General features: G+C 38.8%; 1 protein-coding gene across 1 annotated transcript; it reads left to right on the forward strand.

Moving 5' to 3' along the window:
• The first annotated feature begins 2,937 nt into the window (after positions 1-2,937).
• tbx5a (T-box transcription factor 5a) lies at positions 2,938-23,018 on the forward strand. The gene is made up of 9 exons (XM_066660663.1): positions 2,938-3,009; positions 3,905-4,081; positions 4,729-4,823; positions 6,927-7,046; positions 9,448-9,595; positions 15,250-15,402; positions 20,165-20,256; positions 22,089-22,318; positions 22,405-23,018. The coding sequence occupies exons 2-9, from the start codon at positions 3,941-3,943 to the stop codon at positions 22,983-22,985; spliced, it is 1,560 nt and encodes a 519-aa protein (XP_066516760.1). The 5' UTR covers positions 2,938-3,009; positions 3,905-3,940; the 3' UTR covers positions 22,986-23,018.
• The last annotated feature ends 937 nt before the right edge of the window (positions 23,019-23,955 follow it).

A 23,955-nucleotide genomic window follows, 5' to 3' on the forward strand; every position in this document is an offset into this window, starting at 1 on the left:
ATAAGATGTTGGTGTTTATGTATGGCGTAATTAATGAAGTAAACTGATTTTTCAAACGTAGAGTGGCGTGTTATAAATATTGAACCTGGTAGCAGAGACTTTTAAAGATAATACGTCTAATCATGAAAATATTGCTGTCTGGTTTTGTTATCTGAGTGATATAATGAATTTACCTTTGGCCAATAAATGCAATATACACCTAATATATATAAGTATATGTTCAATATAAAGGGGGAAAGGATGTAGACTGGGAATCCACCCTATGTGCTAATTGAATAACCAGAAATGGCACTTATTTAATAAAAGCCAAGATAATAAAGCCAGCTAATATGCTAATTAATGAAAGTGTACATTTGCCAACAAGCCAAGCATTTTCACATAAGGAAGTTCAGTTTAGAGCTGCAGGTGTTTCCGAAGCAGCGGTTCGAGGAATAAGCAACACTGAACAAACCATGTGGTGCTGTGGCATACATGCTATCTGCCCTTAGCCATTCTGGGCTTGCTAGCTTTCTTTTTTTATCAAGACGGTCGTTTGCAGTTTTGCCATTGAACTGACAGACACTGGGCTTAGGCTAAGGTTCCAGACACGTAGACAGAGTATCAAGAGCGAGTCGGGAGAATGGCTAGCCTTGAGCCCCAGGCTCTATATCCAGCCACATTAGCCTACATGTTGTTGAATCATCGTTTAGCACAGCAATCGACCTTTTATCGTTCGCTCGTGCACTATGTTACTTCTAGAAGACCTTTGGGCAATGTTGTGCTACTGTAGGCTACATTTAACTACCAGGCTCCCAACCAGGTATTGTGAATGTATTCAAAGTAAATAAAATATAAATAAAAGTAAACTAAGACTTTTATTTCGTTTGACAAAAGTACTTAAAAACACAACTGCACTTAATTTCTTATAATATTCGTGTGTGACACACACACACACACACACAAATATTAAGATGTTAAGTCCCATTTGTGTTTTAAATACTTTTTGTCAAACGAAATATAAGTCAGAGTTTACCTGTATACACACACACACACACACACACACACACACACATACATATATTCATTTTATATTTTGACATTTGCCTTACTACATGTTCATCAGTATTGTTTGGTTGCTCTAGTTGTATATTGTTTACATTGTAATTTAAACGACCAGTATTCTGAATGCACGTGACAACAATCCCATGCGGAAGAAGACACAAAATGTTCCTCATAATATCATCCTACTTTAGAAGTGTATAGACTGTCCCCGCATTGTCTCCGCCTCCTTTAACCTTAACGTGTAAAACATTTTTGAGTCATGAAAGCAATTAATATACAATCTTGCTTATTCATCTTGCTATTACTTATTCATAAGTTCAAGTCAGTCTTTGTGCAAACGCGCGCATGACTTATTAATAAATCAGTAAAACATCATCCGCTTTCAGATTGTTTCACTGACACTTTGCTATCCATTGCGTTTCAGATGTTCATTAATCACTGGGTTCTTTGTGGTGACTTGAATTCCATCGTGCATGCGGAATCATCGCTCAGTCCGTATCTTTCGCCTTGGAGTGACGTTCATATGGCTAATAGCGGTCTTGTCAAAATACCGACTACAAAAATACCACGCGCCCCTCCTCAGAAACACGCTTCACGCCTGTTTACCTCCTGACATATTCCGATTAGCTACATGACCAGAGATTTAAACACACAATGCACACAAACGTCGCGCAGCGCCTGGTGTATATGGTGTCATAACTCCACGTCTGCATTTTTGCGGCTTGAGATTTCATGGATGGCGTGAGCGGATTCGCCCCTGGCCCGTTCATCAATTAACTGGTTCTAACGTTATTACAATGCAGTAGCGCTCAAATTAACTTTAACATCTGAATGCTGTCTGTTTGGTTTGTACTGTAACTAATGTTTAGTGCTTTGTTTGCTGTAACTATATTAGCGATTGTAATACTTCAGTCGTTATCTGAGAATGGCTTTAGTCTACATTCGCCTCTAGTTAACACCAATTAAGTACATTAAGTATTAACCCTAAAGGTCCTTCTTTTTCAGCATGTTTAGTAAACAACTTTCTACAAACGCAGACGCATACAAAGCTCTGAGCAACTCTGATCAAATGACATACTTGGATGCTTTGCCGAGCGAATATAAGTTAGAGGGGGAAATAATAAAATGCAAACTCTCCCTTGCAATATTTTATTGCATATCATTTAGGAGTTCAAAACATTGAGAGAGTGTGATAAATGCATCATTAAAATGTGAAGATCAACAGAAAATATCGTGCTCCCTGTAAATAATTTGTCAACTTCTTTTCTTTTTGAAAATGAATAAACCTGTGGTCTGACCAGTGATGCCTCTCAGAACTGTGCACGATTATCAATGGAAGTTAATTTTGGAAAATCTTCTCCCTTAGTACCTCTCTTCTCAGTAGAATTCTATGGCCGGTGGGGGCGAGAGGGAGAAGGGGTGGAGATACCGAGGACACCGCTGAGAGTAAACCAATGAACGCTATGACGCCGTACAACGTTGTCCACAGTGGCTAGCTGCTCTGGCTCCCTCCGCTTTTCGTCTTCCGTTTTCCACGAGAGAGAGAGAGAGAGAGAGAGAGAGAGAGAGAGAGAGAGAGAGAGAGAGAAAGATAGAGAGTGAGAGAGTGAGGGAGGGGGACGGGAGGGAGAGAGAGGCGGTGACAGAGGAGCTCGCTCTCCTACAGGAATACTACAATGTTACGCGCGAGCACTAGGTCAGCTCCACCGAAACACGGTGCTCCCGTGCTGCACACGAGCGGCTCATCGTGAACGTCTGTCGGTCAGCCAAAGCTTAGTCCGGCGACTCATGATTTGATCGAAGAACTCCCCCACTGCTTGACCATGGACTTCGCAGGGTAGCTTTCCATTGGAATATATGTGGCGCTAAAACGGCAAGCCTTGCAATCCAGCCGGGTATTCTGGGCGAAGACATATCTACTAAGCAGCGCTTACAGGTTGACGACATTTCACGCCTCGTATCTGCCAGGTAACGATATCCTCATTGCTGAACAATAACTTGGCATGTTTCACCGTTTTCGAGCTATTGTTATCGGCAAGTCTGTCCTCGCAGGGCCTCAGGAGGAGTAACCTCTTCTTCAGGGCTACAGATGTGGCTGTTGTCTTCACGGCGTGTTTACGTGACGGTCGATTCGAAAAGCAAAAGACGTTTCAAGCGTTTCCAAAATCGGTTATTTCTTCCAACGAGAGCCCAATTAATCAAGGGCTCGGTGACGCAGAGTTTGCCTACAGTCCAAAGAAAGTTTGGCAGAACGTAATTTAATTATTAATTAATGTTGTACTCAATAATGCGAGCGAGTTGTGATATAAATATAAATATAAATATAGTTATTATCATAACAATGTTGCACATTTGAAAACGGTTATTTATTCAGTCATTTAAGAATGCTACAACAGTTGTGTGGAAATAAGTGGAACAATAAATGGGATAATAGTGTCTGCTGACTGTGTAAGAGAAAATAACTACATGGCATCATACACACTTCCACATTTTAATGGAATAAAATATTGCTTATGTGCTGTATTTAATTTTGAGGAGAAAACAATATAAAACATGCCCCGTGCAGAACTTTTACATTTTATATAGTATGGTTTTATTTTCTTTATTTCATATATGTTAAACAGAAATAGCGTTATAATATTTGCAGAACAAAATCTCATCGTCTCATAATAGATGTGTTGATTTATTTTCACTTAGAAAGTCAACAAAACTTGTCATTAACCAGGGGCGCTCAAACTTTAGTCCTTAGCTGCTGATACCCGTAGGTTGAATACCGTTGTTGCTGTTGTGCGTGTTATGTGCGTACAGAGAGATTTATTCCCATAATTATGACTTGATTTGATCAAATCTTTCTGTGTTCCAGGCCTCGCGTGAGAAGCACTTTAACAGGCCTTCTGCCATGGCGGACAACGAGGAAGGCTTTGGGCTTCAGAACTCTCCGAACGACACGGAATCAAAGGATTTACATGACAGTAAATCTGAGAAACAGAATGGGAGCTCCAGCAAATCCCCATCGTCCCAAACAACTTACATTCAACAGGTTAGAGCCGCTAGTTTCATGTGCTCGAGCGCCTATAGACGCTTATGATGTGCGTACGAATGAACTGAATTTACATTCTCAGATTTTGCTCACTTACCCAAACGACAGGTGAAACCAGTAAATCAATAAGAACTAGGACTCTTATCACGTTATTATCTAAAACCTCACCAAGCAGCCTGGAAAAGTTTAGCCAAATATGGCATTGAGCCTGAAAGACACGTGTCAAAGTTTTGCGCTCAAACTGTTTTCACTAATTGATCTTCTTTACTTTAAAATTACAGTTACTTTAACTAATGTGTGTTGTGTTGGATATTTCAGATTAGATACATGATTAAACATGTAAATTGCCTCTCATGTAATTTCTATTGTGATTTTAAAGTAGTGCATGCGTTAAAAGAGAATCACGTTATTTTACTATTAATTTCTTAAAGCTAGTTTCTCTCATGTTGTTAAATATCTTACCGAATCAAACTAACAGCATTCAGTTTCTTTATTTGTTTTCAATCAGAATCACGAAATATGTGCTTATATATACACACACAATTGTATTTATTTCAGAGTAGTTAAATGTCACAGTTTGCCTTTATTCTCCTCTGCAGCATGTTGTAATGGTTCATGCTCCATTTTGTAATGTGTTCCCTTTATAGGGAATGGAAGGAATCAAAGTTTACTTACATGAACGAGAGCTGTGGATGAAATTCCATGAAGTAGGGACCGAAATGATCATCACCAAAGCAGGGAGGTAGGTCGCTCATGTTTAAGCTTGTGTTCTCAGTACCTTTAATCTAGTTCCCCAAAATTAGCACAAGTTTATATATATTTTTCCCCTTTCATAACTGCACGTGCCTCCCTGAAAGACAGAAGGATCCGCTCTTTCTGTAGCACTAAACATTCGGTCTGGGATAAGAACGTTGTTTAACCTCCAGACAGTGTTTTAGCAAGAGCACCATGAGGTAATCTTTCCAGAATCAAACCAGGATACAGAGGCAGAGTGGCCAAACGAACCTTATTAGCTTATTACTGGATGTATTCCGTTATGTTTATTTAACCCCACTTTTCATTTCTCTCCTCGTGGGCCAACACGATAGGTTTTTTTGACTGAAGAGATTATGAGATTACATTGGCATGTAAACGCTTTAGAAGTGCAACTTTGTTTCCGTAAACCATTAGCTCTAAAATTAGCTCCAAAACACGCTTGCAGCATGAATGCAGCTATGCATACAGTTTATATATATATTTCTATAAGTAATAGTATACGGAAACATAGAAATACATGTCTGTGGTGTGTTTACCTTTAATCGTCCTTTAGTCTCAGGTATAGAGCACTATTAGCTTCATCTGCAAAATCAGAAGACTGTACATTTTAATATATATATTTAATTACACGTGCTCATATCAATGAATACTATTAACTCAACTGATCTCTGGTGCGCTATTATCAGTGACACAGTGGCCCAGTAAAATGTAAAATAATTTTTCTGCAAATAAAAAGTTCAGGAGTGGATTGTGCCAATTGCGCTCGTGCCAGCCTCGGCTCGAAGGCCTCAAGATGTCGGTGGGACATGTGCTTGTTAACAAATTGTCTCGTGGGCCTCCGGCATTCATTATTTATTAAGGCCACGTTGCAGCGGGCTTGCACGGAGAGCTGCCATTTATTTATTTATTTGTATATTTATTTATTTACCTCTAACGTTGCACAAGGCGTCTTTTGTATTTTAGCTCATTTCCCCTGCCTTTTGCCCAAAGCACATTCATCTTCCCTGCCCACTTCAGCGTCTGGTGTTATAATATTCTGAGTCTGGCTCCAACACCCCCCTCCCGCCCCACCCACTCCCCACACACGCGCGCCCCTCCACACACACACCCCCCAACACCGTAATGAATAGACCCAAAAGTTGTGTATAGGCTTTTGTGAAAGTAAACATGCGCCTGGTCCTCAAGTTAGCACGAATAAACATGCATCATGAGTCAGACTGTTAAAGCTATGTGTGTCAAATCAAAGTTCTGGACTTCTGCAAAAGTTTGGACATCACTGGTGGTCATACAGAAAATAAATAATAAGGGACACGTTATTCACTAAGAAAAAAAAACGTCATTATGTCAAATTTATGCGCAATTTATATGTATTTGCTAAGGTTAAAACATGCTGTATTTTGTCATATTTATATGTATATCTAACAAATGTATCAATTTATGTATTAACATGTGTAGAAGTGTGTTGTATGTAGATAACAATTTAACGAATTTTCACTTAGAATATTACAACACGTCAATTTCCCAGAGGCGCTAAAATATTTGCTTGTGACTGTAAATATATGTTGTTTGGGACATTATAGTTTATTTATTTAAATTAATTTAAATAGTGATTTTTCTAAATTAAACTAAAAATACTTACTTCAATTCACTTTTCCAGAATTAAAAATAAAATGACATGCCTGCAAATATGTAGCCTGAAGTGATGGGCGTTACATATCGACACTCCCGTGACTTTGTGGTATAGGATTATGTTACTTCACTAAATTAATAAACAAGCAGCTAGCAGCTGTTGATGTGTTTGTGCGTTTTCTGAAGGCAACTGAGGCCGATTAGCTGAAGTGGTAGCATGTCAAAACAGAGGTTCAGATACTACAATATCTCTGGGGCTAATTAAAGGGAAAAAAAGTAAAACAAGCAGCCAGTGCCGATTTAACTCCGATGCTTTTGAGAATCAGAAAGAAAACAACACAAAATAAAAGTCTGGAAGCCAGATTACGACGGAGGAAATCCCGCTCTCAAGAGTTGTTTTTCATCACTGTGGGTAATGTCGTATTTCCAGCGTTACAATGTTTCCATTTTTCGTCCACAGGCGAATGTTCCCAAGCTTCAAAGTGAAGGTCACAGGACTGAACCCCAAAACGAAATACATTCTGCTGATGGATGTCGTGCCAGCGGACGACCACCGCTATAAATTCGCCGATAATAAATGGTTCGTAACAATATCTACCTTTGTTATACCTTTCAAAGTTATTTATGTACGTTGAGATGAATTTTCTCCACCCAATAGCAAAAGTACAGGGTTTACAAATTTATTTTCATTTTTAAGCTAGCAGAATATTTTAGGAATTGGGAGCCACTTTGAGAGAAGAAGGGACAAAGTTTAGATTGTCCAGGGTTGCCTGGAGATATACTTAGCTCATGGGAAATGGGTGGTTTCTTCTGAACGTTTTGTAGGACAAGCTCTGTTGCTCCGTTGATCTCGGTCTTATTTTATATTACAAAATATAAAAGCAAAAGCAAACCAACACTATAACCAAGACATATTTTCCAAATTATAAATGAAATGCATCCTTAGGCTTCCAACAAAACAATAGTAAACTTTCAGTTCATATATTTGAGAGGCATTGCGACAAAACATTTAATTTACATGCAAAAAGTAAAATAAGTATTTTTACTTGGACCCTAATCAACATGAATAATAAATCAAACCGGTATACAACTTTCAGTATTAATTCATAATACAGTTCATGTTAAACTAGCGGTAAAAATAACGCTTTTCAACTGTGATTTCTTGGGTTCAAGCACTTACACAATATTGGTGCCTTAAAGGAAACGTATCTGAACCGTTTTTACTGTTTAATAGTTAAATTGTGTAGGTTTTTGTTTGTTTGTTTGTTTAAACTTAAAAAAACCTACAAATATTTTGGATTATTTGTCACATTTTTAGAAGCAAAGAAAATGTATTTTTAAAACAAATTTTAAGGAGCATGTTGTATCTTTGAGGCACATGTTTGTGCCTCGAGGGACAGAACCGTACCAGTGCAGTCATCTTTTTTTCTAAAACAGTAACAAACAGTAATAAGTGAACTCAAGCCATTTGAGAAACCATTTGTCTGAAAATCATAAGCTTTTGAAACTCAGTTTTTAAAAACTTTCTTTGAAACTATAACAATATACATTTTTATTGATTAATGCTAACGAGTTTACACATATATTATATACACAATACACACACACATACATACATACATACATACATATATATATATATATATAATCACTTACGTATGATAAGTTATTGGTACAGTTTTTTATTGTTTGTTTGTTTGTTTGTTTAGAACAAATTCTTTAAACATTTGGGAAGACGTGTACACATTTTATTGATATCCATGTCGATTTTTCATTATGCTAAAGTGACACTGCTTGTGTGTACAAATGTAATAATCAGGATAAAATTCAGAAACACTGTTAAAAGCAGTAAACATAAAACTACTTTATACAGGAAAATGCATTTAAAAGTCTATTTCAGTTGAGGTATATTTAGGTTTAATTGACGTAACATTTTTACATATGTTTTACATTTTCAGAATCTCGCGTTCTTGCCAACTTTTAAAAATTGAGAGCTATTAAACAGAAACAGAACCCACTGCCCCATACTCACATGTTTAATACGTTTTTCTCACAAATACGACACTGGGATGTTCCACCACAGCACAAATAATTGTTTGAGGAAAAATTATGATGATAGCTCGATTAATTATGTAGAAACGGTGTATTGAGTGGTTTGTTTCACTGATTGTCTTATGTCAGTCTGACACACCACTGTGTGTGTGTGTGTGTGTGTGTGTGTGTGTGTGTGTGTGGTGAGTGTAACATGGTGTCCTGCCAAAGCCTTATCCTTTCTAAATAAGCGGAATGTCTTTAATTTTTCTCGGACGAAACAAGTCGAGGGATTAGGGAAAAGCCTTTAAACACTTCGCCTGCACCTCTCTCTCTCTCCCTCTCTCTCTCTCTCTCCCTCTCTCACCCTCTCTCTCTCTCTCGGGGAAATGCAAGGCCTTTTTTTGTAGTTAGATCTGTGCTTCAGAGTGCCCTCTCTTCTGGGTCAGTGCTTTTAAATGGACACTAGTTCTGCCATGAAGCCAACATGTCAATATCGCTGATAATTATCCGCTCGGAACTAACGAGCTTCTTGATCAGCTACTGATTTATTCGGCTTTCTTTTCTCTTTCCCAAACCAGCCGAGACTTGCTGGGGAAGGATTCGTGTCAGTGTGCCACAGCGCGAGCTAATGAGCCATTCACCGCGCGCAGTGTAGATTACACGAGATCCTGTTTGTACACATATGGATTACAATTACACTGAAATTAAAGGCCGCTTTACACGTTTACACTGCCGTCAAACAGGACCGCCAGTCGCAAGTGCACGTAAAACGAGGTCCTTTCCTTATTCAATCCCTGGACACACTGTTATCGTCGTATCTCCTCACGAGATACCGCTGAGCTGAATGTATTTGTATATCTAGCAGGGGTCCGGGAGAGTACAGTTAGGAACCCGGATGATGAACTGAATTTACTAATTTTTTGGTTTGTTTCGACACCCTGGTGCAGGTCAGTGACGGGGAAGGCAGAGCCAGCGATGCCCGGAAGGTTGTATGTGCACCCGGACTCTCCCGCCACAGGAGCGCACTGGATGCGCCAGCTCGTGTCCTTCCAGAAACTAAAACTCACTAACAACCACCTCGACCCTTTCGGACACGTAAGTACACACTAATCATTTATTGCATTCCAAACCAATAAAGGACATTATTTGTTTTTTATCAAAACAAAATCAGCCAATCACAGATAAGCCTCAACAAATTTGTTCGTATCTATCAATATCTGGGTGTCCACTCCTTCTTGTCGCTAGACATGCTCTCACTTAACAGCCCTCCAAAGTTCAGTCTTACTTTGGATTCATTTTTGTATCTCACCGTCCAAATTACACCACCATCGCCAATTTAGATTAATTACTGCATACAACCGTCCCAAGCGTCCAATTGGTGTCTCGCAGGTGACAGTTTCAGGGCCCAGATCCTCAAAAACTTTTTTGACAAAAACTGTTACGATGAACACAACTTGGAGAGAGAGTGTTAAATGTAATACCCGCTCTACTATTTAACCACCTGTTTTAACACTGAATTCTAATATAAACGATTAATACGACACGGTTTTATTCTGGATTCGGGAGCTTGTAGATATTATATTTATACAAACTATATGGATGGGGAGCACGAGAACGCCCATCCAGAGGCGCTGCTGACAAATGCCAGAGCACGTGCATTAATAAAAACCCCGTCTTAAATGCAGTAATGTTAATTGTGACAACCAGAAAGCCAGCTATGCTAGTTAAACACGCCTCTGATGTGGACTGCGTGCGTTTAATGTACTATAAAAACTGGATTAAAAAATGGAGTCCGTCTAAATTGGTGGGAGCGTTCGGTTTGGAAGTAGAAGCGGGAGCTGAAGTGCCATGGACATGATTCATTTCAGCTGCAATTACTAGACGTTTAAAATGAATTCATGTTTACCTTTAGTCTTACTGTTAATCAGGCGGTTGCTGTTTAATATTTATAAGTGGAATTGAGCTGTTTTGATTGGATGCCCTGTATTGCACCTCATGCAAAAAGAAGTCAGTGCTGAAACACTCTTTATAGCCTCAGCGTGAATGGGCGGAGCTAACGCGCTGTAGCCTATGTATACACTTAAGAAATTGCATTGATTGGTTTTTGTGAATGGGAAAATACTTTTTTTTTTTTAGTTTAGGTTCTATATAAAGAAAATGGAGTGGGTTTTCCTAAAGTATAAATATATTTATTAATACTTATATAATACATAAATAATGCACTCTTTTTTTTAAATATGGGGGTATTAATACAATATGAATAAGATAATGCCTTCCTCTGAAAGTGGGCATTATTTCCCCATTCACTGATTATAATAATAACAGGCCAATTGTTTCCAATATGTGATATTCCATGTGAAAAAAAAAAATTATAGAATAGATTTCAAATGAAAATAATGCATCAGTGTCTTGCTACATGCTCCTTGTAACTCCATATTCCAGTAAAATGGAGCACAGCACTCGCTGTTTATTGATTATGGTCAGTTCAAAGCTTTCCGCACAGACTTTATTTTAACTTCAAATAATAGTGACCACTGGCAGATTAAGGATGACACATTATCCTGTCAAAGGCGACTCTTCACTTGAAACCTATTTTAATCTTGAACCAGGCCTTGAACACCCTCTATACACAAGCTGCTTGAATGTTTGGGTCTGCTCGAATCCTGTGTTGTTTGACTGTTTAATACTGTTCCAAGAGAGATGCAGCATACCGTCCCATGTCACTATTTAGTGCTGATCACAAGTTTCCGTTGGCTTGCGTTTTAAAGTTGATCATGCTTGTGGTCCTGCCAAACCCCAGCTGGTAGAGTGAAACTGGAGCCCAGTCGGAATGTGAGCAGTGTTGTAAATTTCTGGCCAGAACGCAGTTTTGATTGGTTGCAGTGGTTCTTGGCATGTCCACTCCCTCCCTCCTCTTTTTTTTTGTGCTGAAAGAGCACCCTGGGATTCATAAATGAAGGATTGGCTTCTCCACCAAAATAACGATCCATCGCCTTGTTGTTCCAGGTGGTTGAAATAATTTCAGACCTATTTATAATTACTAACTTCTGAGATGGGAGTTGAGCATGCAACGCTGTAGGCTGGACCCAGTTAGGAAATACATAAAAAGGCTCAGTGTTTTTGAGAGCCGTCCTAATTAGGCTCACATCATGAGACGAAGATTTCGGAAAGGGAAACTGCAGCCATTAGCTGAACACATCACTATGTGTTGTATTGGTGAGGGACCGTTTATTAGAAAGATCAGGAAAGATCACAGGGATTCGGTTCGTTCTGGGTTTTTTGGAGTTCTTGTTTTCCTCGTCTAACTTAGCCAAAGCTTTGATCATTTTAGTCCATGTATCATCCACTTAGTAGGCTTAGACATTTTCTCTCTTTTCTCTCTCTCTCTCTCTCTTTCTCTCTCTCAGCCATTTAGAAATATTTGAGTCAAAATGGCAGAGTTTGGATAACTGTGCTTCAAACTGTTTATGTTTTAATGACAGTGCGAGATGAGTGATGGACAATGGTATACAAAGACTGTTAATCTGTAGGGTTTCACAGACCTTGTGATGTCAGGGACATGAAAGAGAGAGGGGCAAGCGTTCGGGACCCTCGGTGATCCCTCGCTATCATTAAAAACTATCATACAGAGCTTGGGGTAAATGGAGATATGGAGCAACAGGGGGGCACCAAACTCAGACAAACTGCACTCCTAGTGGGTGGTCCCACCACAAGCATGCCAGGAAAAAAAAAAACTGTCCTCTGCATGATATCAACACAGATTTCCAAATACTGGTGCACTTCTGTGACAGAGTTCTGTACGTTGTGCATAAGACACTTGTTTGTGCGGTTCATTTTGTTGCACTGTTGGTTTCTACTGTAGTGTATTAGGAGTTAAGAACAGTCTAGCATTGCTTTTTCTATAAGGCTTAATAGTGGAAAGAGAGGCGGTTTAGTTGTGATTGCTGTATTTAAAGTTCACAGCAGACAGTGGAAAGCTAAGAAACAGTTGCTGCTTTCAAAGAAGCAGATTCAGAGGGGTCAGCCAAGAGCACAATGGCAGGCTCTGACCAAGCAGGACAGTGTATTAAGTGTGCATTATTGAATGCCAGCCAGGAGAGTTTGTATATCTCAAGAGTAATATTCAGCCAATCAAAAGAGGGATATTCAACAGTTAGAAAGGACCTGTATTAAAGACATGTCCCAGAGATATATACAAGCTTCCAATAAATCATATATAATACACCGATTTACTAAAAGTCTTTGTTAGATATTCATACACTTCAGTTGGTACTTATTTGAGCTAAAAGAGCAACACTACAGCAGTGAGAGATAACAACAGTAAGAAATTAAACTAATTATGACACTAATGTACTCAGCGGAATCACCAATTATTGTTTATTAAATTAAATGTTATTAAAATGCTAGATTACAGAATAAGGGCAGGCACTAACTTAAACATATTTTTATTTGTTTTGGTCAATATGAGCTGTAAAATATTATGGTCATTTTAAAGTGTACTGAAATGTACTGTTTGATTCAAGTCAGTGTAGTATTCTTTTATTATTATTATTTTAACTGTTATTATTTTTAGATAAAATGCTCTCAGACATAACATCACTGTGGTAATGGAAACTCAAGAGAACATTTTTCTTTATAAAAGGCAATTTTGCTATATTTTTATATTAAATGTACACTTAAGTTGCTGTCAATTTCAACTCCAGTCTTTTTTTATATATATATATAAAGCTATTGTGCTTATGAGGGTCCTTTATACTCTCAGTACATGAATAAATAATGAATAAATGTCTGCCTATGTAAAGGAACGTTTATCTGACACTAGCTTGAGGGCCCTGTCTGAACTTGTATCCTTTGCCCTGACTTTTATTTTGCCTGATCGTTTGAAGGCTGTTGTTTTCACGCTGATAAACAAAACGGCTAAAAAGTGTGTTAACATTACGACAGTTTTTAATATTGAATATCAAGAAAAGAACATACAAAAATGCGAATTTAATTATGAATATATTTACGGAATGCCAAACCTGCTTCTGTTAGACTGTAACAACAACAAAAACGTTCAGGGCTGCGTTTAAAACACAATTTCACAACATAGGGCTTAGAAAATGTATAGGCCTGAGCATGTCAAATTAAAAGTAGAATAAATTAGCAAATATTTTAATAAAAATGATTAGCAAAATTATTTTGCGAATTTGCGAACTTTTTTTGATGGGACACTGTATATCTCTATATTAAAGTGTACATTAAAGACCATTGTATCCTACCCGGCCATGCAGGCGACTCCCATGCGTGTCAGTACAATTAGGCTTAGAGCAGCGGATAACAGGGCTTTTGGAGTTCTAGGCGCTGGGCTCAGGTTCAGCTGAGCGGACAGCGCGGTCACTGCAGGTCAGCAGCAAAACCCAGGCGGAGAAAGTGTCTGAACATCACAGCAGGGAATAGAAAAAACATCCACACACTCGCAGCATCTGTTTACACTGCTCTCTTACACCCTCCAGCAACGATTCACGATCACTAAGTCATGTATCAGCCGTCAGTTACCCATCTATCTACTCATTCATTCATTTGTTCATTCGACTCCTAGGGATTCGCAATATGGCTGCACAATATATCGTTTGAGAGTACTCAGCGCCCTGCGCATGCGCAATAACCAAACGTGTACTTGAGAATGAGTCATCCTTTCTGAAATAGAGCTGGTGAAAATGTTTCATGTGTCACTGTTTGTGTTTAAAGAAAAAAATACACATTGCAACATCAATTGTTTCCCACTTTCACTAAGCCCTAGTTCACACAGTCCATTCATAAATATAATAGCATTCAGTAGTACTCTGTTAAGCTGCTTCAACAGGTATAAAACATCTTCTGTGATAAAAACTCAGTTATGGCACCCCGCGTAAAAATACTTTTCAAAATGAACACATATTAAAATACATATTTTGTTTGTGTTGTTATTTTTATAATTACTTTCCATTTCCTAAAAGAACTAAAACGTGGAAAGTTGGAAAATATTTTTTTCCAATTTGTTAATAGAGCTTGTATCCTAAACATTTGCTGCCTGTGAACGATGTGTTCATCACTTGTATGGTTCTATATGGCGTATTTTGGAAAATGATTCTAGCATCTAAAAAAGTTTCTTGGAATTCAACCAGCTTGTTCCAACAGACTGCTTTTTGAATAATTTTCAAAGACCTATATGTTTCTCATTTGATGAGAAGGACAATTTTATCATGCAAATGATTCTAGACCTCGTGACTCAACCATTGCCTTCACTAAAGAACATCTCAGGTACATTTTTGTTCGCAAAACGTTTTACGCAAGTAAATATTTTTTACTTCAAATAAAGGTCCAGTTTCCCAAAAGTATTAAGAACGTCTTAAGTGGGAGAGTGAGTGTTAAATGCAATGCTCCCTCCACCAGCTGAGAACCCTACATCAGCTTCAGATCTGCTTTATTCAGGTGTTGGTTGGGTGTTTTATAAAAGTATGTTTTTATAATTACAGACTGTATTTATTTTGTTCCTGAATGAGAAAAGAATCTAAGAAGTTATATCAACGCCTTGCAATGAATCTATTGAACTGTACTGGGATTCCGTAGTATTAAGATCAAGGCTAAACGGTGGGGCGAACAAAATTAAACACGCTGTCTCTTAATACAAATTCAAATTTCGTTTTTGTTCACACTGAAAGTAACAGAAATGTGTCTGTAAAGGAATTCGGATTAACGTGTTTGTGGTCCTTGTTTTCTTTCTGTAGATTATTTTGAACTCGATGCATAAATACCAGCCGAGGATCCACATCGTGAAAGCGGACGAAAATAACGGCTTCGGCTCTAAAAACACGGCCTTCTGCACGCACGTGTTCCCAGAGACGGCCTTTATAGCGGTCACTTCTTACCAGAATCACAAGGTAAGATCAGCGCCTGCTGTGCGCGCTTTATCGAGAATGGATTTTGATATTATTAGATAAATATTAGTAGTATAGGTGGATTTATTTTTTGGTTGCCGGCTTGCTTTAATATTTACTTAATTTGTTGTTATATGACTTTGATCGCGTTATTAATTAGAATACAATGGTAAACGTTCTCTCAGAGATACAAACATGCGCAAACGTTTGTACACCCCTGAGGTAAACAATATGATATAATAAAATATAATGTGTTCTGTGTAAACGTTTAGCTTATTTAACATTTTAAATATGTTAATTTCAGCAATACCTAAAAACTGTGCATTATTATTTACAGATAAACACAAAGTCAAAAGCTCAGAAAATAAAATATATCTAAACGGGGTGCTTAAACTTTGTGCATGGGTGTACATGATCATGCGCATGCGCAAAAACCTGGACGCGTTTGATGACCTCAGAGTGACACAAATAAATAGATTTGACCGTTTAATATGTGACTTGGTGCACCGCTGGTCAGTCTGGCCATTGCATAATCATTTGCAGCACTCCAAGTGCTCAAACCACTGATGAAATTGCAGCTCCAACTAGGCCAACACTCAAAAGCCATAAAGACTAGCCCTGCATACCATAGTAGAGAAGAATGATATAAACAAATTTGTGATACATAACAAAGAAAACTCTCATTGTTACGTTTACGCTGTTAAATTATTTGCACTGTCACGTTTCTTTAACTGAATCAGTAAATTGATGTGGTGTATAGTATTCCAAAGCTGAGTTTCCCAAAGCCTTCTTAGAATTGAGAAGGTGAATAAAACTGTGGATCGAGCTTTAATGTAAACACACTCACAGGTAAGATGATCTTAATGCGAGGCTTTTGGGAAACTCAGTCCAGACTGGTGCCGTAGGCAGAGCCAGTGAGACTAATTTACTCAGGTTCTTAAGGCTGCTCTTAATTAAGGGAGTAAAGGTCTCATTCATTCTTTGGCTGTGTGGCTTCATTAGCATGAGCTGATAATATTTGATTTGTGGCCTAAACGTAATTTGAGTTTTATATATTTTCAGACTCTCTCTCTCTCTCTCTCTAATATGCTTCGCTGAGGAGTATTCAAGCCAAGTTATACGTACCTGTAATTCGAGAGTAAAAGTAATGTTCCTTTGTAGAACCATAACAGATAAAGATTATTTTTTTGTAACTGAGAACAGGTGCAAAATGTTAGTTTTAACACGACTTTAAACGTGTTCTGTAGTTGTCAAAAATTATAGAACGTTTGTTGGACTAGAACACGTTCTGGCATGAGTTTACGTAGAGGTGAATGATTTAGCATTTAGCTCTAGAAGTTCTAATACTTTAAAAAATGCATTTCAAATGGTGATTTCATCCGGGATGTTTTGGTGTCTAGCGCGAGTAAAGCAAATGTTACCTAAATACTTTACAGCAAAGTTTCTCACCGGTTACTTTTTTTTTAACCGGCTGATTTCCCAGAAAAGAAATGTAAACTTAGAAATATTGGCTTATTTAAACTCTAGAAATCATACATTACCTTAGAAATTATATTTTAATTAAGTTACAATCAGTCTGTAAATTTGATTTAGTTACTTTAGTTTTAAAAGCAAGAAAACATTTGAGACGCAAAAATTGAAAATTGAGACGAACGGTTTTAAATACAGTATGTGCATTAAAACATCCAAAAACATGTGCTGAAGTCACATAAAGTTTTTTAAATGATCAATAAAGTGGTACAATACCCGTGTGTTACTGTAATTAGTGAATGTAGATCCAGTATCAACACAGATGTCGTACGCTCGAGCCAATGTGGAAGATGTGAAATTTTACTCAAAAAGTTGCACTGGTCAAACAAGCTCTAATCAATGAAATCCAACTCTCTGAATTTCACTGAAACGACTCTGACTCGGTTCCACTCCGTCACTGGCGGCTCAAGAAGAGGAAACTGACTAAACGGTTTCATTTGTGAAGATGAATCGTTATATTTGTGGTAGAGGCATGGCTGCAGAAACGGTTGATGATTTCTGCTGATCTATGACTGAGAGTGTCCGGAGGGTGAAGTGTGCAGCGCTGTTGTGTGTGTTCGTCTTCATTTGTAAGTGACCTCCGGTCAGTGTACCGACGACTTGCGACGCGCATTTGGAGAAGTTACTGTGTCTGTTTCACTAACGCTGCTCTTCCCAGTTGGTGATCGTGGTCATAGGTTGGTGCGGGGATTGTGTTTGCTGGTAATGTGCTGGTGTCGAGGTTTCGGAACTGCTGATGTCCTGATATCAGGCCGGTGTTTGTGCTGGCTGTGGTACTGAGGTCGTTGTGGGTTTGGGTATTGCTGCTGTTTCGGTATTGGTTCTGATGCTGGTACAGGTGCTAGTGCTGGTTTGTGGACTGCAGCAATGAGCGGTCGGAGGCAGCTGGTTGTAATGCGACAGTAGCCAATCAGAACTCAGTCAGGAAAACCACTAACAGGGATTTTATTCAGCGAGTTAACTGATGGGTTCCAGCAGTCCAATTCCTCTTATAACCGTTTACCAATATAAGAGTTATGTATTTTACCTTGTTTGTTTATTTATCTACCTGTCCATTCATTTATACATACATTGTTCTTCATATCAAACATCTTGTTTAACTGGTTATTTACTGATTCGTTTGTTCGTTAGCTGCTTATTTACATGTTTATTTACTCATTAATTTGTTTTGTCAGCTAGTTTTTCTACTTTTTAATTATCCACCATATTTATTTGTTCAATTTATGACTGGTTTCATTGCATAGAACCTTTAATTCTAATGGTGAGAAAACACCAAAATTTTTGTAATGCATAATTGCTTCTTTCTTCGCTTTTATTTCGGTTTTTTTTTCGGTCAAGGACTTCTGTTTTTGTTGTTTTTACCGTTAAAATTTAGAGCAAACTAAGAACAACAGAAAAACCGCACCTTCTTTAGGGAATTGAGAACTTGAGGAACTTTCAGACCTTATTTGTCTCTAACTGGTTTTAGTAGCTACTTTTACATCTATACGGGGCATTCATTGGTTTGTGAAGTTTTTATTTAAAGTTTTTCATCATGCTAGTCTCGGCTACTGCTACTTGACTGCGTTCTAAAATTCGTTTCATCGCACCGTGGTCAAAAATTCACAATCTGTTTGCTGGCATTAAAAGCGTAGCCGACAGAAAATGACCATATTTGAAAGACACTATCCGTGTGCCAAGTGTTCAGCGCGTTTACGAGAGTTTAAAAGCTCGTCCCAACATGGAGATCTTTTACAAGGTCTGAAGTGAGCGCCAGGCAGAGCACAGTTCCAGCTCTCTCTCTCTCTCTCTCTCTCTCTCTCTCCCTCACACACACACCCGTCACAGACTTGCTCAGCCCTCCGCACACACATCAGAGCCTCGGCTAGTCCCATTAACCTCCATCCAGTACGTGTTTCTAAACCAGGTCTGATTGTGCAGCATTAGTGAAGCTGTGTAACGTTCCCATTTCTGTTCCATGTCAAGTATATAATTGGGATAAATAGACAATTAAATTAAACTTAAAGGGCTAAAGAATATATGTTATAATACTATCTGCATAGGTCTGATATCAAATATTTGTTCTATCTATCTATCTATCTATCTATCTATCTATCTATCTATCTATCTATCTAATAATTTCAATGCAATATATGATGATAACAATTTCTTAGAGGAATAATTAATTGTTTTTCTTCAGCCATATTATATTCATCCACTTCCTCTTATATCCATATTAAATTGATATACAGCGTTTCAGAAGAAATTCGAGTCATTTGGCGAACTTATTTATATAATTTTTTTTCAGCGAGTTTATTTTCTCTCTTAGCTACTTAAATACTGATTTATTTTGTTAGGTATAGTAAGAGAGTTAGTTAAGTAATGATTTTTTTAACCGTGTTTGCTGTACTATATACTTGGCGGAAAAGACCGCTGGCTGTCGCTTAAAAGTTTCAGGTTAAAAGAAATCTCACTGGGACACTGTTAAATGCGCTGGATCCAAATCAAATTAAACAGTTAAACAATACAGTAATAACACACTGGCCTATATAAAACTGAACTCGAAATCGGCATAAAGTTACAACAACGATAATGAACCTAACGAAATACACGCTGTTGATCAGATCACTATCGAAACAACCCTCGTAGCTACTAATAATTTGAGCGGATACTGAAATCGCTTAATTATATACTTAAAACCTGTGTGTATGCAGAGGATGATAGCCAAACACGTCTGGATGCACCGTTCTTGATTCGCACGTGTCCATACTGAAATACACCTCGGCAACGTAGAAAAGCGTCGAAATTCTCAAACTCTAAACGCTACAAACTGAACTCGTCTTCTACAGAAGTGCCGGCTGTTCCTTTAGTCATGACGGGCATCAAACAAACCACAGTGCGGGCAGATTTCAGCCATGCATTATACTCTCCACAGCAGGGCAATTTATCCACCCCAGTTCAGAGCAAAACAAAGTTATTAATTGCTCTTTGGCTAAAGAAATAGCAAAAGTGTCTTGGAGAGGTTTCTCTTTTCTGCTATGACTCGATGAACTGAAGAGTTACAAAACCTTCACCCATAACCCTTTCGAAAAAAGCAACTAAGGTATGTTTGTCATGTACAGTTAGGAGGAAAAGAACTATTATTATTTTGAGTATGTAAAGCACATCTATACTCATGGCCTCTGAACTAACTGCTTATTTCCAGTGCCTGAATAAAATCCTCTTAATCTCATTGATTTGTTGCTTGTTTCTGCAGATAACGCAGCTGAAGATTGAGAACAACCCTTTTGCCAAAGGATTTCGTGGCAGTGATGATATGGAACTGCATCGCATGTCAAGAATGCAAAGGTAAAAAAAAAAGGCAAAGGCAAAATTATGTAATTTTGTACTCTTCTGAAAAGCAGGACCCAACTTCAGATTGAACACTTTGCTTTATAAGTGTACTCATATATGTGCAAGATTAATATTTAATATTTACCCATCAATTTGTTTCAAAATGGTTTCCAGCATTTAACATTTGAACAAAGGTGAAAGCTAACCTCAGTTGAATGTTATGGTTTAAGAGTGAATTCTTTGAATATACACATTACTTACACTTCTGGTTCTAAAATACGCTTCTGGGTGACTATTGAATATGAATTTCTGTTCAGCTGCTGCCAAAATATACAGAAGGACCATGATAACACAGATTTTACTTGGCTTTAACCTGTTTAACTACATAAAACACTAGAATTCATGCCCTGATCTCCTCATCTACAGCTAGTCACTGGTCTAAGCTGGAGGTTAAGACTTGAATGTAGCCTTACTTGTTTCCACAGACCATAAGTGTGAGTAAGTACTTTCCCGCTAGATACAGGCGCCATAAATACACAGGTCTAACTGAAAGGGCATCCCTGACAAGAGGCTTGATTGGCACCACGAGATAGGCCAGGCTTTACAGGAAGAGCCAACAATCTTACAAGCTCCCTAATTATCACCAAACGGAGCTGTGCTAATCAATGCACACACACACCCAGAACAAACAAGCTCTCAGATACAAACCAGAAGTGTTTGTTTTCAGAAAGACGTTGTCTCTCCTAATGGGAAGGTTGTGATGTAAGTGTAGTTCTTGAAGGAGAGCCAGTCTTTGGGCCGATGGCTTTCATGGCTGATCTGGCTTGGCCTTGAAACCACAGCAACATCTCAGTTTCATGCAAAGTCTTGGCTTTTTTTTTTTTTAAATGGATACTGAACAATTGTCAATGGCCAGGATGGAGTTGGTCCTTTAGAGGCGAAGACCACATGGCTTCTCCTCTTATTCGCTCCAGATGACTGCTGTATAACACGCGTCCATACAGTGTGGAAAAACACATTTTCAAAGCAGAAAATCTGGTCTTATGGCTCACAGCGGGCCAACAAAGGCGTTGTCCGCTCTAAACGGAGCAATACTTAAAGAGTAGTAAAAAAGATTCAGTTAACATTGTCTGTCATTACACTTAGCCAACGGAAGAACGTACTTACACGTGTGCCATAAAGAAGCTATAAGGGGTAGCTTTCTGTTGAGGTTCAAGAAAATGTTATGCAGATTTTAACCTCGCATGCAGCATGATATTCAATAAATGAATAATAAGTTAATTATTAAAACCACACGCAGTTCTTTCTTAAACCCCATAAACCTCATTAAAATCAAGATGTTTGATATTTCTTGCATAATATTGCAAGAAAACCAAATGTATCTCAAAAGCACAACTGCATGGATTCATCATTAGAAAATAAGCAAACGTGTAAATGAAGCACTAACTTTGTCCTCTACTATCACACATTGGTCAAAGGTCCTGCTCCCCTTTCAGTCCTCAACCATTGCCTTATCTGAGACAAAGCAGATCTGTTCGTAGTTAGGACTTGGAGCTATAGCCAAAAGCAAGGTCCATAGCTCCGAAGTGCCAAAGAAACAGCAGAGGAAGCATGGAAAAAAGGGGGAACCCTTTATGAGTTTCACAGTTTAACCAGAATAGAACAGATCCTTGTCTTTCACCCATGGATTTGGCAAATGGCTCAGAGCCTAATGTGACTGAGTGGTGCCTATTGATAGCGGATGTGGTTAGTTACCATTCAGACTGTTCAGAGACCCAGCAGTGAAAGACTGCACATCAAGCATTGCTAATGGCAGAAGCTAAGGAAATCCTTGTCTGTTCTTTCAGCACTAAAGAATACCCGGTGGTTCCTCGAAGCACGGTGCGTCAGAGAGTGGGCACAAGTCAGAGTCCGTTCAGTGGGGACGTTCAGGGTATCCCTACACCAAGTACTATGAGCTCCCAATACTCCTGTGAGAATGGCGTTACCAGTACCTCCCAGGATCTGCTACCCCAGTCCAGCTCCTATCCACTGCCCCATGAGCACAGTCAAGACTATCACTGCATCAAGAGAAAAGGTGAGTGTTTAAATCTAACATGCCTTATGTTGCAAACTAAGTAATGCTGCTTTTATTCATTGTTTGCCCGCTGCCTCTGCCCTTAGTTGAAGACGACTGTCACACAGGAGACCACTCTTACAAGAAGGCTTTCATGGAGAGCTCCTCCAGTGAAGATGACCATTACTACCGTCCTGTCAGCTACCCTCAGAGCCTGGGTCTTGCCGGCGCCCCCTATCGGACCGAGTCAGGACAGCGGCAGGCATGCATGTACGCAAGCGCTTCACAAGGTGCCGAGCCAAGCCTGGAAGACATCAGCTGCAACACCTGGGCTGGCGTCTCTCCTTACAGCAGTTGCTCTGTGACCAACATGCAGCCGATGGAACGCTTGCCCTACCAGCACTTCTCTGCCCACTTCACCTCTGGACCGCTAGTGTCCAGGCTGAGCGGAGTGGCGGGCCATGCCTCACCGCAAATAGGTGATGCTCATGCCATGTACCAGGGCTCGATGCCACACCAGACTCTTGGCCGTCAATGCAGCCCTGGAACAGGGATCCAGTCGCCAAGTGGCAGCCTGCAGGGGAACGAGTACTTGTACACTCATGGCATTCCCCGCACTCTGTCACCCCACCAGTACCATACTGTACACAGTGTAAGCATCATGCCCGAATGGAATGAGGGCAGCTAACTGGATTCTGGCTTACAAAGTACAAAGTGCAGAGGGAAGACTGTTGTGACGCAAATGCATAATTGTATATTTATGTTCCTAAGCTCTCCACCGCTGTGCAATCGTGGCATTGTCGATTCAGGCACAAACATTGTACTTACAAGCATTGAAGAAGACAAACTGGCTAAAACAGCAATGAATGTCTCAGCAGCGCAGCAGGTTTGCTGTGTTCGAAGGCAGGAAAAACGACAGATTTTTATCACATAGTATGGACAGTAATGATGAATGGAATTTCATACTGTATTCTGTAAATCAGGGCTGAAGACAAATTAAATAAATATCATTAAATTCCTTTGTAACCGAAGGACAGACGTCGAACTGCCCAGTTTAACTGACAAAAGCATTTTCTTTAAAGAAAGACAGAAAAAGTAAATTTTTATAATTTTTTTTTCATCTTGATTTTTGTGTTATGCTCTTTTTGTACTCTGAAATCCTGGAGGAAAAATATGTAGTTTTTTATGTCTTCAAAATGTAGTGTTTATACTTTTTTTTTTTTTTTTTATTGACTTTCCACCAGTTCTACCATTTGTACAACAACATTACAACCCGAGTCCAAGAAAAGCCTTTTAGATCAATGAGCACATTCATGTCCAATTCACAACCTCTGCTTTGAGTACAACTTTTAGTTGGCGCAGACGAATGCACTTAGTAGTTTTACACATTCAGGGATCGTACGTGTTCGCTTGGAATTTTGATCACCCAGTCAAACACGTTGGTAAGCTAAAGTGACTGTTAGGAAATACATGATTAACTTTACACAGTAAATACAGAATAAGCAAATGATGTGCATCATCAGCAACACCCAGCAAACTCCATTTAATGGAAATCAGCACATCCTAACAGCACTACTACAGCTAATACTAGCTGTAATGGACAAGTTACACTTTTGCCAGGTAGACAATAGTAGAGGAAACCAATAATAAACTCATAT

The sequence above is a fragment of the Hoplias malabaricus genome, chromosome 2 (assembly GCF_029633855.1).
Source record: "Hoplias malabaricus isolate fHopMal1 chromosome 2, fHopMal1.hap1, whole genome shotgun sequence".
Classification (NCBI taxonomy): domain Eukaryota; kingdom Metazoa; phylum Chordata; class Actinopteri; order Characiformes; family Erythrinidae; genus Hoplias; species Hoplias malabaricus.